At 49.0% G+C, this 13,445-nt stretch overlaps 2 protein-coding genes across 6 annotated transcripts in view; one reads left to right on the top strand and one right to left on the bottom strand.

Annotated features, from left to right (window-relative positions):
* BAG4 (BAG cochaperone 4) overlaps nt 1–4,556 on the bottom strand; it is a 19,593-nt gene extending 15,037 nt beyond the window's left edge. Inside the window, exon 1 of one of the 5 annotated variants that reach the window (XM_039523192.1) lies at nt 4,491–4,556. In XM_039523192.1, the coding sequence (XP_039379126.1) occupies nt 4,491–4,541 (51 nt within the window). In that variant the 5' untranslated portion in view covers nt 4,542–4,556. Of the gene's footprint in view, nt 1–213; nt 1,285–3,055; nt 3,364–3,440; nt 3,492–4,490 lie in introns of those variants that run through there. The other 4 variants (XM_039523194.1, XM_039523193.1, XM_039523189.1 and 1 more) reach the window with 4 other exon arrangements.
* LSM1 (LSM1 homolog, mRNA degradation associated) lies at nt 3,772–13,445 on the top strand. Its single transcript, XM_039523195.1, has 4 exons — nt 3,772–3,928; nt 5,025–5,093; nt 9,662–9,777; nt 11,907–13,445. The coding sequence occupies exons 1-4, from the start codon at nt 3,883–3,885 to the stop codon at nt 12,075–12,077; spliced, it is 402 nt and encodes a 133-aa protein (XP_039379129.1). The 5' UTR covers nt 3,772–3,882; the 3' UTR covers nt 12,078–13,445.

The following is a 13,445-nucleotide window of genomic DNA, read 5'->3' as shown; positions in this document are numbered from 1 at the left end:
ATCCCTGCCTACACTGTGATTTCCTCAGCAAAGTCGGACTGCCTAAGCAGGCCTGCTTTACTTTTCTCCTCAGAGGCTACAAACAGTGTAATTGCCCAAAATGAAGTTACCACACAGCTCTAAGCAAGCAGATTTTATTCTTAAAGTAAAAATCATTACAGAGAAAAGATATAAAAACAATAAAAGAACCTACACGCATCCTAATAAGCTTACCAGAGATGCTCCCCTAACTCCAACAAGGCTTCTGGCGGATGAACAGTCCTTCCAACCCCAACACAGGAGTTTTTCTGTGGCCACAAGTTCATAACAGCTTTTGCTCAGAACAAGCGCACCCCCTTTCCCCCGCCTGCAAATCTGAGAGTTAGTCTTGTATCCAGTTTGGGATTCTGAGCTTGTCCTCATATAACAGGCGATCAGCAGACAATGCACTTCTCCTCAGGGCACAGCTTCTAAAAATTGGGTGAGAAGGCACCTTCCCCTCCTCCCAAGTATTTCCTAGCAAGCCCACTTAATTTGGTTTGTCTAGCACACTGTTCCAAAGAGTCCTCTGAAGCTCATAGCACTTCCCAGGGTTTACATTAATCCTGTCCCCTCATGAAAGAAGCTGCATATAATCCCACAATACTGTACATAAATATTAGCATTTTTTATACAATCAACTCCTAAGATACTTAAATTTCATTTAAGTGAGGTTTGCCCAGGAAATTGCCATATCGGTCACAGTAATGAATAGAAGTCTCCCCATTCGGGAAAGAATGGGGAAAAGTTCATTCCAGTGTATAACAAGGAACAGCAGCCCAAGCTCATTAAAGATACAGTGGCCACAAACAGCCACAAGAACTCATGCTGCCCATTTGCTATCAGCGATACACAGATGCAGTTAATTCCTCAGCATGAATGTGCTCCTCTTGGAATGTGCTCACTGACATTCATGCTAGGTACTGCTGCAAACAACACTTTTATACTCCTCTCCCCTGCCATCCTTGCCTTTGCTATATTCAAGCTTAAGGGGTGCCTTTCATTGTGAGAGCTGGCTGCTGGCAGCCAGGATCAGCCTGACATCAGGAATTGATGTGGAACACTGACAAGCCTTGCTCTGAGCTGTACACAGCAACACAGCCACTGCTGCAATCTTCATTTCCAGGAACCTGGTTGTGCTTAGGGTGAATCAGACTGTTCACATCTTACTGTGACAATAAAGCTAGGAAATTGTTCTTATCTGACACCCTTTTCAGCACTGAACTGTAATCCGCAGTCCTTCTCTAGCACCTTTCATCAGGGGATCTTAAATTGCCTTACTAAACAAATGAGCTTGACAGTTCCCCTGGGAAGAAGTTACTCCTCTAATTGTACAGGATGCAATGAGATTGCCAACCTGCTTTGTTCCTCTGAGCTCATATTGTGGGGTTCTGTAGAGAGAAAGGAATTGAAAGAGACAACCCCTTTCTAAAAGCATGTTTTAACATGTCTTCAAGCAAGCTCTGCTCTCAGCATACCTCTCACACCTTACAGGAGGACAAGCTCCCAAGCTTGTGATCCCCAACTCTCAGACCAGGGCAGGGTGCTGGCAGCATGCAATTTACAGAAGTTGGATGCTCTGGGTAATTTCACTTTTAACCATGAATAAAACCCTGCGTGTTCTAGACTCTAAAGTAGATGAATTAACCTTTGTAGTCCAACAAGCAGTGTTAACTCTAGAAACCACCACTTGATCCACTGGTTCCATGTTGCTTAGGATAGGAAAATTCGTCTCTCATTCTGTTTTTCTGATGTCTCTTTCCCTTTTACGGTTCTTCCTGTCCAAAGTCACATAAAGAGTGAGTTACCAGATCCCACTACCCGGGATAGTTCCAATGCACCAGCCATACTTCATCACCCCTTTGCCTGCCTGAAAGATTCTGAGATGAAACGTACTTGGCTACCATCACAGTGATGTCCAGACCCACATACCTTAGGAGAGAGACTCTCTTTAGCCTGGTGACCCACCTGCTAAAAGGACCAAATTAAAATACATCCACAGTCTGTTACCTCTTTGCCTTGAACTGCATGAAAAATGGGTTGTTTAGGGGAGGAGGTTAGCGAGGGGAGGGGATGAGTGCAGACTTAAGAAAGAGCACATGATTTGCATTCATGCATACCCATTGCCCCATAGAGGTGAAAAGTGATAGCACTAGCACTAGCAGATTAGACAATGTCTAATAAAAAAATGCAAAGAGAATTCATAGATATGTTGCAGTGCTGTGAATCATAGAATATCAGGGTTGGACCACAGGAGGTCATCTAGTCCAACTCCCTGCTCAAAGCAGGACCAATCCCCAACTAAATCAGGGAAGGAAGAGCCTGTATGAACAGTCTGCTGTTTGTGACTCTAACATACACTATAAGGGCCTGAAGGCATATTAAGATGTCACCTATTTTCAAATCCTCACACAATGTAATTACAAGCCTTTCCAGGCTTCTTGCCGCTCCAGACTAGCTGCCAAAACCAGAATTCCTCCCTCTCTGGGCTTTGAGGTGGCATTACACAGAGGTGCTTTCCAGTAGGCTCAAGCCTCTAACTTAGTGCACCAGTGTGACTGTGGCAAGCTGGCCTTAAGGGCGAGTAGATGCAGAGTTGGCTTGAGTACAGAGAAACAGCAAGAGAAAGGCGTAATCAATTAGAATAGTTCAAAGGATTCAGGAACACAGCAGCAATTTAGCTTAACTGCATATCAGAGCAGTCATCTCTTCTGCACCAGGCTAGTGACAGACCACAACACCTGGGACATCTGCACCCCAGAACCTGAGGATCCTTCCCCAGCTTCCTTCAAGAGTGCTCATAAGGGACACCCACACCCCTGGTCTCTAGGGTAGGACCATGCCTGGGGATGCCCCCAGCCACGCTCCCCTCCCAGCTCCTAGGGGCCCTTCCAGCCTCTGGGCAGGACCTCCCCTCACAGGTCTCACCCCACCGGGCAGGACCACCCCCCACAGATCACGCTCCAGCCCCGCCCCCGGACCTGGGGCAGGACCACCCCCCACAGATCCCGCTCCACTCCCAGGGGGTCCCAGTTACCTGGGGGCCGCCGCCCCGGCCGGGCCTGTCCCAGCCGCTCCCCCCGCCGGGGCAGTAGCTGCCCCCGGGCCAGGCCGGGCCCGGGCCAGCCCCGCGGTGCTGCGGGCACGCCCGGGGCTCCATGCCCCAGGGGCCCGGGGGCGGCTCCGGCTCCGGCCGAGCCCGCTCCGCCTCCGGCCCGTAGAGCAGCCGCCGCAGGGCAGACATTACCGGCTCGCTGCCACGCTCCCGCGCCTGCGCGAAGCCCGCCCGCTGCAACCAATCCCCACCAAGGATACAACCTTGACCCGCATCGTGACCACCTCAGCCAATAGCCCTGAAGGTGCCATCTAAACGCTACAGCCTCTGCAGCCTTAGCCAATCACTGAGAGGGTACCGCCCATACCGTGCATATCACCCAATCAGCCCTAGCATTCCGCATCTAACGACGCAACCAAATATTTAGCCAATCAGCGTCAACTTTCCTTCCGTCACCGCCCGATCACCAATCAGTGGAAACCCGGGGCGGTGCACAAGACACCCGCTTCTTAAAGAGACAGGCACACAATGTCCTCGCCGAGTCCCCCGCATTAACTAAGCACAGCCCCCCCCCTCCCCCGCCGGGCCCTACCCGGGGAGCGCTGAGCGGGGCTGTGGGAAGGGGGGGGGTGCCCCAGCCCCCTCACTCCGGCCCCTCACGCAGCCTCCGGCCCCTGTGGGGAGCGGCGGGGGCCGGTGACCCCGCGGGGCGGGGCGGGGCGGGTCCATCCGGGGGCAAATGGCGGCGCTTCCGCTGCGTGCGGTGGGTGGTGGGAGCGGGTCGGGACCCGCCGGGCTGGGGCCGCAGGATGAACTACATGCCGGGCACCGCCAGCCTCATCCAGGACATCGACAGTGAGTGGCGCCCGGCCGGGGGGGGCCGCCTCCCTGGGCCGCGGACCCCCCTCTTCTCTCGGGCCCCGCTACGGCCCCCGCCCGGGCCTGGCTAGGCCTCGCTGCAGCCCCTGACCCGCCCGGGGCCCCACTACAGGCCCGGCCCCACCCCCCGACCTCCGGGCCTGGCCAGGTCCCGCTACGGTCCCCCGTCCCCCCCCGCGGGCCCCGCTGCAGCTCCCGGGCTCTGTAGCTTCACGTCCTTTTTTGAAAGGCTCCAGGTTGCAAAAGATCTTGAGACGGAGGGAGACCCCTCGGCTCCTCCCTGGAGCGCTGCACTCAGCCCGAGCGGGCTGGGCTGGGCTGGGCTGGGCTGGGGGTACGGGCTTCCCCGTCTCTCTCTCGGGTTGGCTCCTCTTCCCCCACTGCTCTCACTATAACGGGGTTCTCCCATTAGCCCGGCTCGCCTGTCAGTTCAAGTTGATAATGATCATCTCAGCGCTAACTGAGCAGCCTGAGGCTCCCTTTCTTTTGGGAAATCCTGTATTTCCCCCCCTCTCTCCGCTGCTACACTCCATTTCACCTTGGCTGCCTTTCCGTGGTGCTGTGTGCAGCTTGTGAAGGGCTTCAGCATCCTCCAGGGTGCCGAGTGCTTCGTAGATGTACATTTAAAATCATCTCCAGGTGTTGGTGTTTCCAAATCTCTAGTGCTGTGACTTTGCAGAGAGTCTCGATATCTTCATTTCAGATCTGGGTGGCACTTACAAACAATTGGCCTGGTTTTTCAGCAGTCTCTCACCTGCAGGCAGCTCCCCTTGATTTCAGTGGCAGCTGCATATGCCCAGCACCTCAGAAAATCTGGCTATAAAAACTATTGTAAAGTCTTCAGAGCAGAACCCTTTTTGTTATCTGTCCATCCAGCATGCAGCATGAAGGGGCACAGGTCCATGATAGGCTCTGAAGCACTACCGCAATATGACTAATGCTATTTAGCGCTGATTAAAACATTCTTGTTCAGCATTTTAGTTGCTCTCTTTTGAATTTGGCCTTTGTATTGATTGTAACCAGTGCTTGATATTTTCTATAACCACTAATGATAATTTAACATCTCTTCCAGAAAAACATTTGGTCCTCCTTCGAGATGGTAGAACGCTGATAGGATATTTACGAAGCATCGATCAGTTTGGTATGTGATCACATGGCCTCACTCTTAGTCCCAGCCCTTTCTGCCTCATGCAGCAGGTTTTCCGTCCCATTATGTACATCTTTAATTATATTTCTTAAATGTCTACTTTACTATAAATCCACTGTTTAAAATTCTCCAGTAGACAGTGCTGAAAGCTAGTATTCCACGTTTGATGCATGTGCGTCACAAGCCTTTGACATGTGACAAATAGAAACATTCTTGGAAAAGTTACATTTGCCAAACCCAGTCCATGAGGTGTGGAGGGAGGTGAGGAATGCTCATTGTTTTTAATCAGCATTGGTTTCCATGGAGACGCTTGCTGACCGACTTAAAAGCAGCTATTATTCTAAGTGCTGTAGAGGGAAAAGGGAGGAAATTTCACTGTGTGTTTGACTTTTAATTCTCCCTGTGTGCTCAGATATTTTCCAGCTCTATTTTTGGCATGTGGCCACCCCTTCTCGATTGCAAAGACATGCATCTTGCATCAGAATTTGATAACTCTGAAAATGCTTCTAGCTTTCAAGTTGTCGGTTAAAATGTTTTATTGTTTCAAGACTTTCTTAGCTCACCGCTAGGGGGAGCCAGACACCTCCCAAACAGTGCTTTAAGAATCGAGAACAGCCAAGTGGTGCACAAATATTTATGATGCTGGTGAAAATTATCTACCCAATGATACCGTTGGCAGGAAAGAGGGAATGCCTTGGATGGGGCTCTTGGTGTACATTGGGGGGGCGGGGGCGCGAGAGGACTTATAAAGATAGTAACTTGATAAGGATTGGGAATAATCCATGGGTTCCAGCATTGTGTAAACATGTAGAAGATACAGTGGTTGTGAGTCTGAGCTGTATAGCCAGCTGATATCAGAAATTTAGCTGTGCTGCGGACTCTTTGGATATGTCTACACTGCAATTTAAGCCCAGGGTTAGTGGGACTCAAGTCAGCTGACCTGTGTTAGGGAACTCTGGGTTTGTGTCTACATTGTATTTTAACCTCATGTTAAGATGTTTCTAACCCATGCTCTGGCATCCACGTGCAGACCCGAATCAAAATAACAATGTCCTAGAGTCCCTAGTGCCCCTCTTTCCCACTCCCCTCCCCCCCAAAACTGTGTCTGCTCCAGCCCTAGAACCGTGGTGCACTGTGAGAAAAGTTTACTGCCCACCCTGCAAGGTACTAGCAAGGAGCTCGCTTTGCAAAAGGCTTGATCAATTTGCTCTCTGTTGCAAGCCCTGGAGGCTCTCTAACAGTACACTTGCAGATCAGAAGAGAATGGGTTAACGCTGAGTCCTGAGCCACCAGCATTTCCAGACATGGGGGCTTTCCTTTTCAATAGAGTGGATTGCAGATTGTTGGGATAGAGGATTAAGGAAGTTGTCCCATGGAATTGTGGGATACTTCCAGCTGACTCCTGGGACCCATGTCAAGTGGTGCTGCATCTACACTGCAAAGCAATAGGGTTCGGACCCTGGTGCTTTAAGCAAGGTAACTACTGTGGTACTTGAGCTTTCCAGTAATAGGAGCGGTATAACAGGATCTATGCTACCTTGCCCATGTGTAGACAAAGCTATATGACATGGCTGTGGCAGATTTTAATCCGTGTATAGACTGGAAAATACAAGCTGTAGCCATCTCTTAACTCAGGTAGATTCATAGGGTAAAATATGGTCTCTAGTACTATAACGGGCTCTTCAGTCACAGAGGCAAGGGAAACGATATGGTATAAAATGGTTCTGCCTCAACCCTCCCCACACCTGGATATTTTTGCATTGTGGACAGGGCCTTTAGCAACATTGGTTTAGAATGAGTTTAGAGCCGACTGAGTGCTACAGCATGGGACGTGAGGTGACTCCGGGGGAGGGGAGGGGAGAGATGCACACTGCTGAGACGACATCTCGCACCGTGCCCATTCCTGCTTTGCCAGGCTTGTGAGTCAAGAGCTTTTTGGGGTGTTGCGCCTGATCTTTAAAGCCCTGAACGAGCTAGGTCCATGCAGTCCCCCACGTCCAGCCCTGGCAGAGAGAATTGACAGGTGTGCTGCAGCTGGAGTGGCTCCCAAGGTGGAACTCTTTGGGTTAGGTGGCTGGGCAGTCTCTGTGGAAGGCTGCAGAGTTTTCTGCCAATGGAGATCAAGATGAGTCCATCTCACTACTTTGAGGGTGCAGTGCAAGGTCTGTAGGTCTGCCCAGCAGTGGCAAAGCACTGTGCAGACACGACAGCAATGTGCAGGTTAGCTGGGGAGGATCTTTATCCTCACTTCACTGAAACACACAGGGGACATGACTCACCCAAGGGCTCTGCCAGAGCCGGGACCTCTTGGCTCCCACCCCTGCGTCGCTCTCCAAGCTGGGCTGCTACAGATGGGATGTGGAAGGCAACTGGCCAAGTCGACCCTGCTTGTGTGTTTGGCTGAAACGAGGGAGCGGTGGAGAGTGTGTGTTAAATTTTGGATAGAATTCAGTGCCAGGCTTGGTTACGTGTACAGAGCCTGAATCCTTCTGTTGACGTAAACGGAGCATGATCACCCGAATGGTGCTTAGATACAGTGATGGCGGTTAATGATACGTAGCAATCCATAATCAAAAGGGTGGGCGGAGCCAAGGATTAGGAATGCATAGGCTGAGAGGGTGCTGTGATAAAATGTAATTTCAAAGAGCAACCAGGAGAACATTTTACTGCAAGATCTCTGAGCAAAAGCAGTGAAACAGAAAATCTCCGCGTCAGTTAAAGACACAGTGACTTAATTGTAAACAGCAAGTTTGGATCTGAGTTTCCTATTTCATTTGTTTCCTGTGTGATCTTGTTGGGTGTAATAGATGCATAATCTAGAATAGTAGTGCTGAATTCTTGTCATGTGCCTGTCATGAACAGTATTGCACATTTCCTCAATTCCAAACAATCAAGGCTTAAAAGCACTGAGGTGTATAAAGTGGTGTGACTTGAAGTCTGAATTTAAACCTTGTTTGTGTTATGGTTTTTAAATAAGTGTGTGTACTCCTCATGGTTAAGAGCTGGCATTATAAACATTCTTATCTGCATAATCTTTCCCCTTGAATTTATACGCATGGTGGTTCTGGTTTTCTTCAAGATAAGCTAGTTTAAGATTTAGCTTACCAGATACTGGGTTTTATATATGCAGCATTTGGTTGGTAATAAAAAAACAAAAAACAACCCTTTAATAAACTATGGTTAAGTTAAAAGAACATGTCAAGATGTTCTTACTTTCTATGGTTTGTTAAAGCTTCTTTTAAAAGTTGGCTAATATATCGTCCCTTACTGATAGAGATTTATTTATTTATTTATTTGGCCTGCTTTTAATTGGCAAATGCTGACCTTTTCTCTTTCTGTGGATGTTGACTGAACAATTTTATTGAGTCTAGGACAACTGCAATTTAAATAGCCACTTAAGATGAAACATCTTGGTCTTTGCCCCAGAATCAACAATTGAGTCAGTACCGCTCCAGGGACCGTGTGACATTTAATTGCTGCTGCAGATGGAGCACAGTGTTTGTTTTCTTACGGCTTGTACAAACCCCAGTGTCTTCAACTTCACAGCAATCCATAGATCTACCAATTAAAATATCGAGACTTTGCAACGTTTTTCTCTTTTGGATTCTGACTGACTTCTGTCACATTTCACCCTGAAAATGTGGAGTGTGAAGTTCAGTATTTCAGGAAAAGTAGGATTAGGATGGGAAACCTCCAGTCAAGACACGTCATAGTTTCAGGAAGTGGAGCCAGTGACTAGCTTCCCTCGTGACTAGTGCCTTGCGTGGTGCTGTACTGCTTGTGGTGCCGTGCTCTTGGGTGGGACTTCGGTACATGAGACTTGTGCTCATTAAAGAGCCGTGATGCTTCTTGTAAGAGTAGGTCTTGAGCCCAGAGCCTTGGTGGCCTATTTCAGTTCCCTTGCAGTGGGGTCTGGTGCCTAACCCAAGGGACTGGATGTCAGGTGACCTGCATTCTGTTCCTGTTTCTGGCACTGACGCTTCCCTTCCCTGTGCCTGTTTCTCCTCCCAGCCCTTGTCTTGTCTATCAAGGTCTCATGCACACGTGAAAGTAAATTCAGATTAAAGTAGGATGTGAATTTAAAGCAGATTAACTATTCCTGATTAACTCTGTGTGGACACTCTTATTCTGGAGTGTGAATAGCTAATTCTGATAGTGTGTCCTTTTATGGAGTTAATCAAGAAGAAATCCCCTTGTAGATAAGACTTAGTCTGTAAGCTTTTCAAGGCAGGGACAGCCTCCCATTCTGTCTGGACAGTATGTAGCCCAATGAAGCTCCAATCTCAGGTGGGGCCTTTAGGTGCTATGCAGTACTGCAAATGGATGCAGTATTGTGCTAAATTGGTTTCACCCCAGGAACAACTGCACTGAAATGGTGAGTGAAACTCAACTGCCCTTTGCTGAAATGCTCAAAGATCCTGGATGCTACCGAAGCATGAGCATTAGGGCGGCTTTGCAGTGCATTTGCAGCCCCTCTGCTTTGGGTTGGGACCATGACACTGTAGCCTCATTCAGACAAAGTCACAAAAGAGTCTGTTTTCTTCCTCCCTTGAAAACTGCAGCAAACTTGGTATTACACCAGACGGTGGAGCGCATTCACGTGGGCAAAAAATATGGTGACATCCCTCGAGGCATCTTTGTCGTGCGAGGCGAGAACGTTGTCCTGCTGGGGGAAATAGTAAGTAAGCCTCTCGTCTGGCACTTTGCTGGAGCACGGACTCCCTTGCTGCCCAGGAGTGTAGTCTCAGTTACTCTGAGCAGCGTTGCCAACAAACCTGACGCTGGAGCCAGGTCTCGTCAACAATTGGCAGTGTGCAGGTCCCGTCTGTATCAGTGATGATATATGTGTGCTGTGAAATGGTCACACGGTGCCAGAGAAGCGAGCACCGCGGGAATTATGTAACCCTTTACCCCTGGCTCATGGAATGTGCTGTTACATAGGCAAAAGGGCCAACCCTGCGATCGAGGGTCCTGAGCTTTTGTCCCTTCAGTACTGTAAGGAGCAACATGGTGCCTTCCTCTAGCTGCTCGGGGGGAGGAGCGTAATGCAAAGATTTTGGTGCAGGTTAGTTCATCAGAGCCATGTGGGAAAGTGGGCACCCACAGAAGCTTTGAGACGTTTCCCACCAGCTCCAAGGATAAAGTGAGCCTGCAGTACAGGATATGTTTGGGTAACTGAGTGCGTGCGGAGGAATCTATAGTGGTCTCAGTGTGAAGGCAGTATTCCAGGTGCAGCATGGTCAGTGCTATGGAGAGCAGCTGTCATCTCCCTCCCCCTTACCCCCAGAAAAACCAACAAACTTGCCTTTTTCCAGGTCAGATTTCCTTTTGCAATTTCCCACATGCGTCCTTGTCTTTACGGGTGTTTTGCAACACCTCAGAGCTCTGCATTGCCTGTGATTCCAGGTTGGGGTCTTCAAGGAAACTTAAGGAGTAGGTGCCCAAATTCCATTATAATTCATATGTAGTCTTTACACTTTGTGGTTTTCTCAAGTGAAATTTGGGCATTTAAGAATCAACATCCCATAGCTGGGATGAAACGTTGAGATGGCTCCCATCTGCCCTCGGCGTGGGGGGAGTCGGATGTATCCTGGGAGACAGATCCTGCCATGGCTCAGCTTCTCTGATAGAGCAGGCCAATGAACCTATCAATGGGCAATGATAGCTTGTCCCATCCAGAAACATCTGGCAGGCCCTCTGGGGTCCGTGAGCACAAAGCCCTCTTCAGAGTCCATAGCATATGCCCAGGCATCCCTAAAGTGCAAGTGTGTAAGATTTCTGTTCATACCCGTATGACTTTGATTACAGTCATGTCTTCCCTAAAACCTCTCTGGTTTGGGTCTGCCCTGACTATTCAGAGCATCAACAAATCATACATCTGATCCTTCCCAGCCAGTGGCAGCCTTGAACAGTGTTGCTCCAACAATTTGCAGTCTGCAAAAGTGGAGCATGGATTGATTGTTTTCCCCTTTCCTGTGCTCCGTTCTAAGGAGACAGTGTCAGCTGCAGCATTTCCCCCTCCTTGGGAAATGTTAACCCCAGTACTAGGCACACAGTGGGTCCTGCAACAAATGCCTTGAATTGAGAAGAGGAGAGGGGTGAGTACTTGAGACATCCAGCAAGCCCAGTGAGATTCTGGGAGTGTGAGCAGATCCCGAAAGCTGTGACCTCAGCAATGACCCTTTCCTGGTTTTGTTATGAGCAGAACGTAATAGATTAATTGTGAAGCTGCTAAGGACTAATTAAAACAAAACCTCAGTGATGTACCACATTGAGTGCACTGGGTTCATGCCCTCCAGCACAGTGTTCATACTGAGTGAAAGTAGAGAGCTGCTGCTTCTCATAAACTGAATCCCTCCATCCCCTTTGGGATCACGTCTCCTCTCTGACCTGAGGTGATTGTGTAAGCTAGGGAGCTGGGGCCGCATGGACGTGCAGGCTTCCGCTTCCCGCAGCTCCGGGCTGTGTCTGCGGATGGTCAGTGTAAACAAATACCTCATGGCCCGCCAGCACGTTACCCTGATGGGCCGCATGCCGAAGGTTGCTGACCCGTGCTCTAGGGCAGTGCTGGAAATCCTGGGACTTGTATCCTGTCCCATGCATCTGCATTGTGAAGTGCTGCTCATCGCAGGAGCTGCCTGGGGACACATGAATTCTCGACACATGAATATGTTAATGTGCTGCTTGTGGTCCAGGTAGTGCTGTGTTAAGCGCTTTCTGTAATGTCACTGGTGGTCAGTGCAAGCAGAGCCACAGATCTCACTGCTAGCTCCCTCCTGGCAACCCTGAATGGTGCTTCTTTTGCAGGACCTGGAGAAGGAGAGTGACACGCCTTTGCAGCAGGTGTCGATCGAGGAGATCCTGGAGGAACAGCGAGTGGAACAGCAAGCCAAGCAGGAATCGGAGAAGCTGAAAGTGCAGGCACTTAAGGAGCGGGGTCTTTCAATCCCACGGGCAGACACTCTAGATGAGTATTAGATGTTCTGCCCATTGGACAATTTGCTCTGTCCAAGCAAGCAGAGCGCTTTGCATTTAGACCACACTTGGCTAGAGGGTGTGTAGGTCTGTTTGAAAGGCTGTTTTTTGTTTGGTTGGTTTTTTTAATTTTGGGCTTATGTTTTTCATGGCACAGATACACTATTAAAATCATGTTATTGTTTTCACAAAATCATTGTTTATGAAGAATGAAGGTGTCTGACTAGCCTTTAACATACCCACATGTGATGGTGCAGTTTAAAGTGTGTGTGCATGGAGAGAAACCTTTTTTTTTTTTCTTTTTCTTTTTTTTCCCCCTTCAAGTGATTTTTGGGGAAACTGCTCCTCAACATGTAAATAAAACCTGGATCCGGACAATGTAATCAATAGTGACCTGTACTGGAATCTGCTTTTCTTGGGCTGTATCTATATGGAACAAACAGAACATGGTGCTGATCACAAACGGGATCTTACGCCCCCACCACTCCCTTCTGACCTAGAGGGTTTCTCGTGTCAAAGTCCAGGGAGGGCTGAGGAACCAATGCAAATTGGAGCATGTTTCCTTCTGGCTTAGTGGAGGGGGTGGGAGTGGGGCACTTCCTGGTTATCAGCAGAAAGCTGGAACCTGTCTGTCTCTGACTGGGCCTTGCAAGTATGAACCATCCCTTCGTCATTAAATCAGGCTCTGTAACAGACAAGACAAGGCATCCACTAGCTCTCTCCATTAGCTCCCTCTAACCTGGCTCTGTGCGGTCCACCCTACTTCTTTCCTTTTAACAAGAAACTGGAACAGGATTTGCTACATGATACACACCTACTGTTCCTGTGCTGAACTACTCAGTTTTGCCCAGAGCAGGCACTAGAATGGGCTTGCAATGGCAGAGAGGACACCTGTCTTAATGCTGAATTGGCCAGAATGCTCTTAGATATCTCAGGCTGTATCACTCAGCATGTCAGTGATGTTACAAGACCTCATCCATTCTGCAGTGAATGGTAATTTGTCAGCAAGAGTAAGGTTTTGCTGGGGGCAGCTTGTAAAGCTCTTCACTTGATCTCCACAAAGGTAAAACCGGCTTCTGGTGCAGTGAAATGATCAGTTATTGCCTCCCCCTTGAGCTGCTTCTCAGAGGCTTATGTGCTGTTCCTCTGGAGGGGCGTTAGAGCCGGAAGACTTATTTTATTCATGGAGGTAAATATGTGATGCAAACTGATTCTCATCCCCTTCACTGGGAACTGTATAGGCACTATGCACAGAGCTTCCTGTGAGAGGACTTCATGGTATTGTGTTAAAATCAGTCTGGCCGTGAGAGTTACTGTAATTGCTGCTTTGTACCCCTCTCCTAGTGCTTGTGCTAGAACAATCCAGCAGCA

The sequence above is a fragment of the Mauremys reevesii genome, linkage group 2, assembly GCF_016161935.1.
Source record: "Mauremys reevesii isolate NIE-2019 linkage group 2, ASM1616193v1, whole genome shotgun sequence".
NCBI classification, from domain to species: Eukaryota; Metazoa; Chordata; order Testudines; family Geoemydidae; genus Mauremys; species Mauremys reevesii.
The sequence above is the reverse complement of the archived record's forward strand: the minus strand, read 5'-3'. Positions and strand labels throughout refer to the sequence as shown.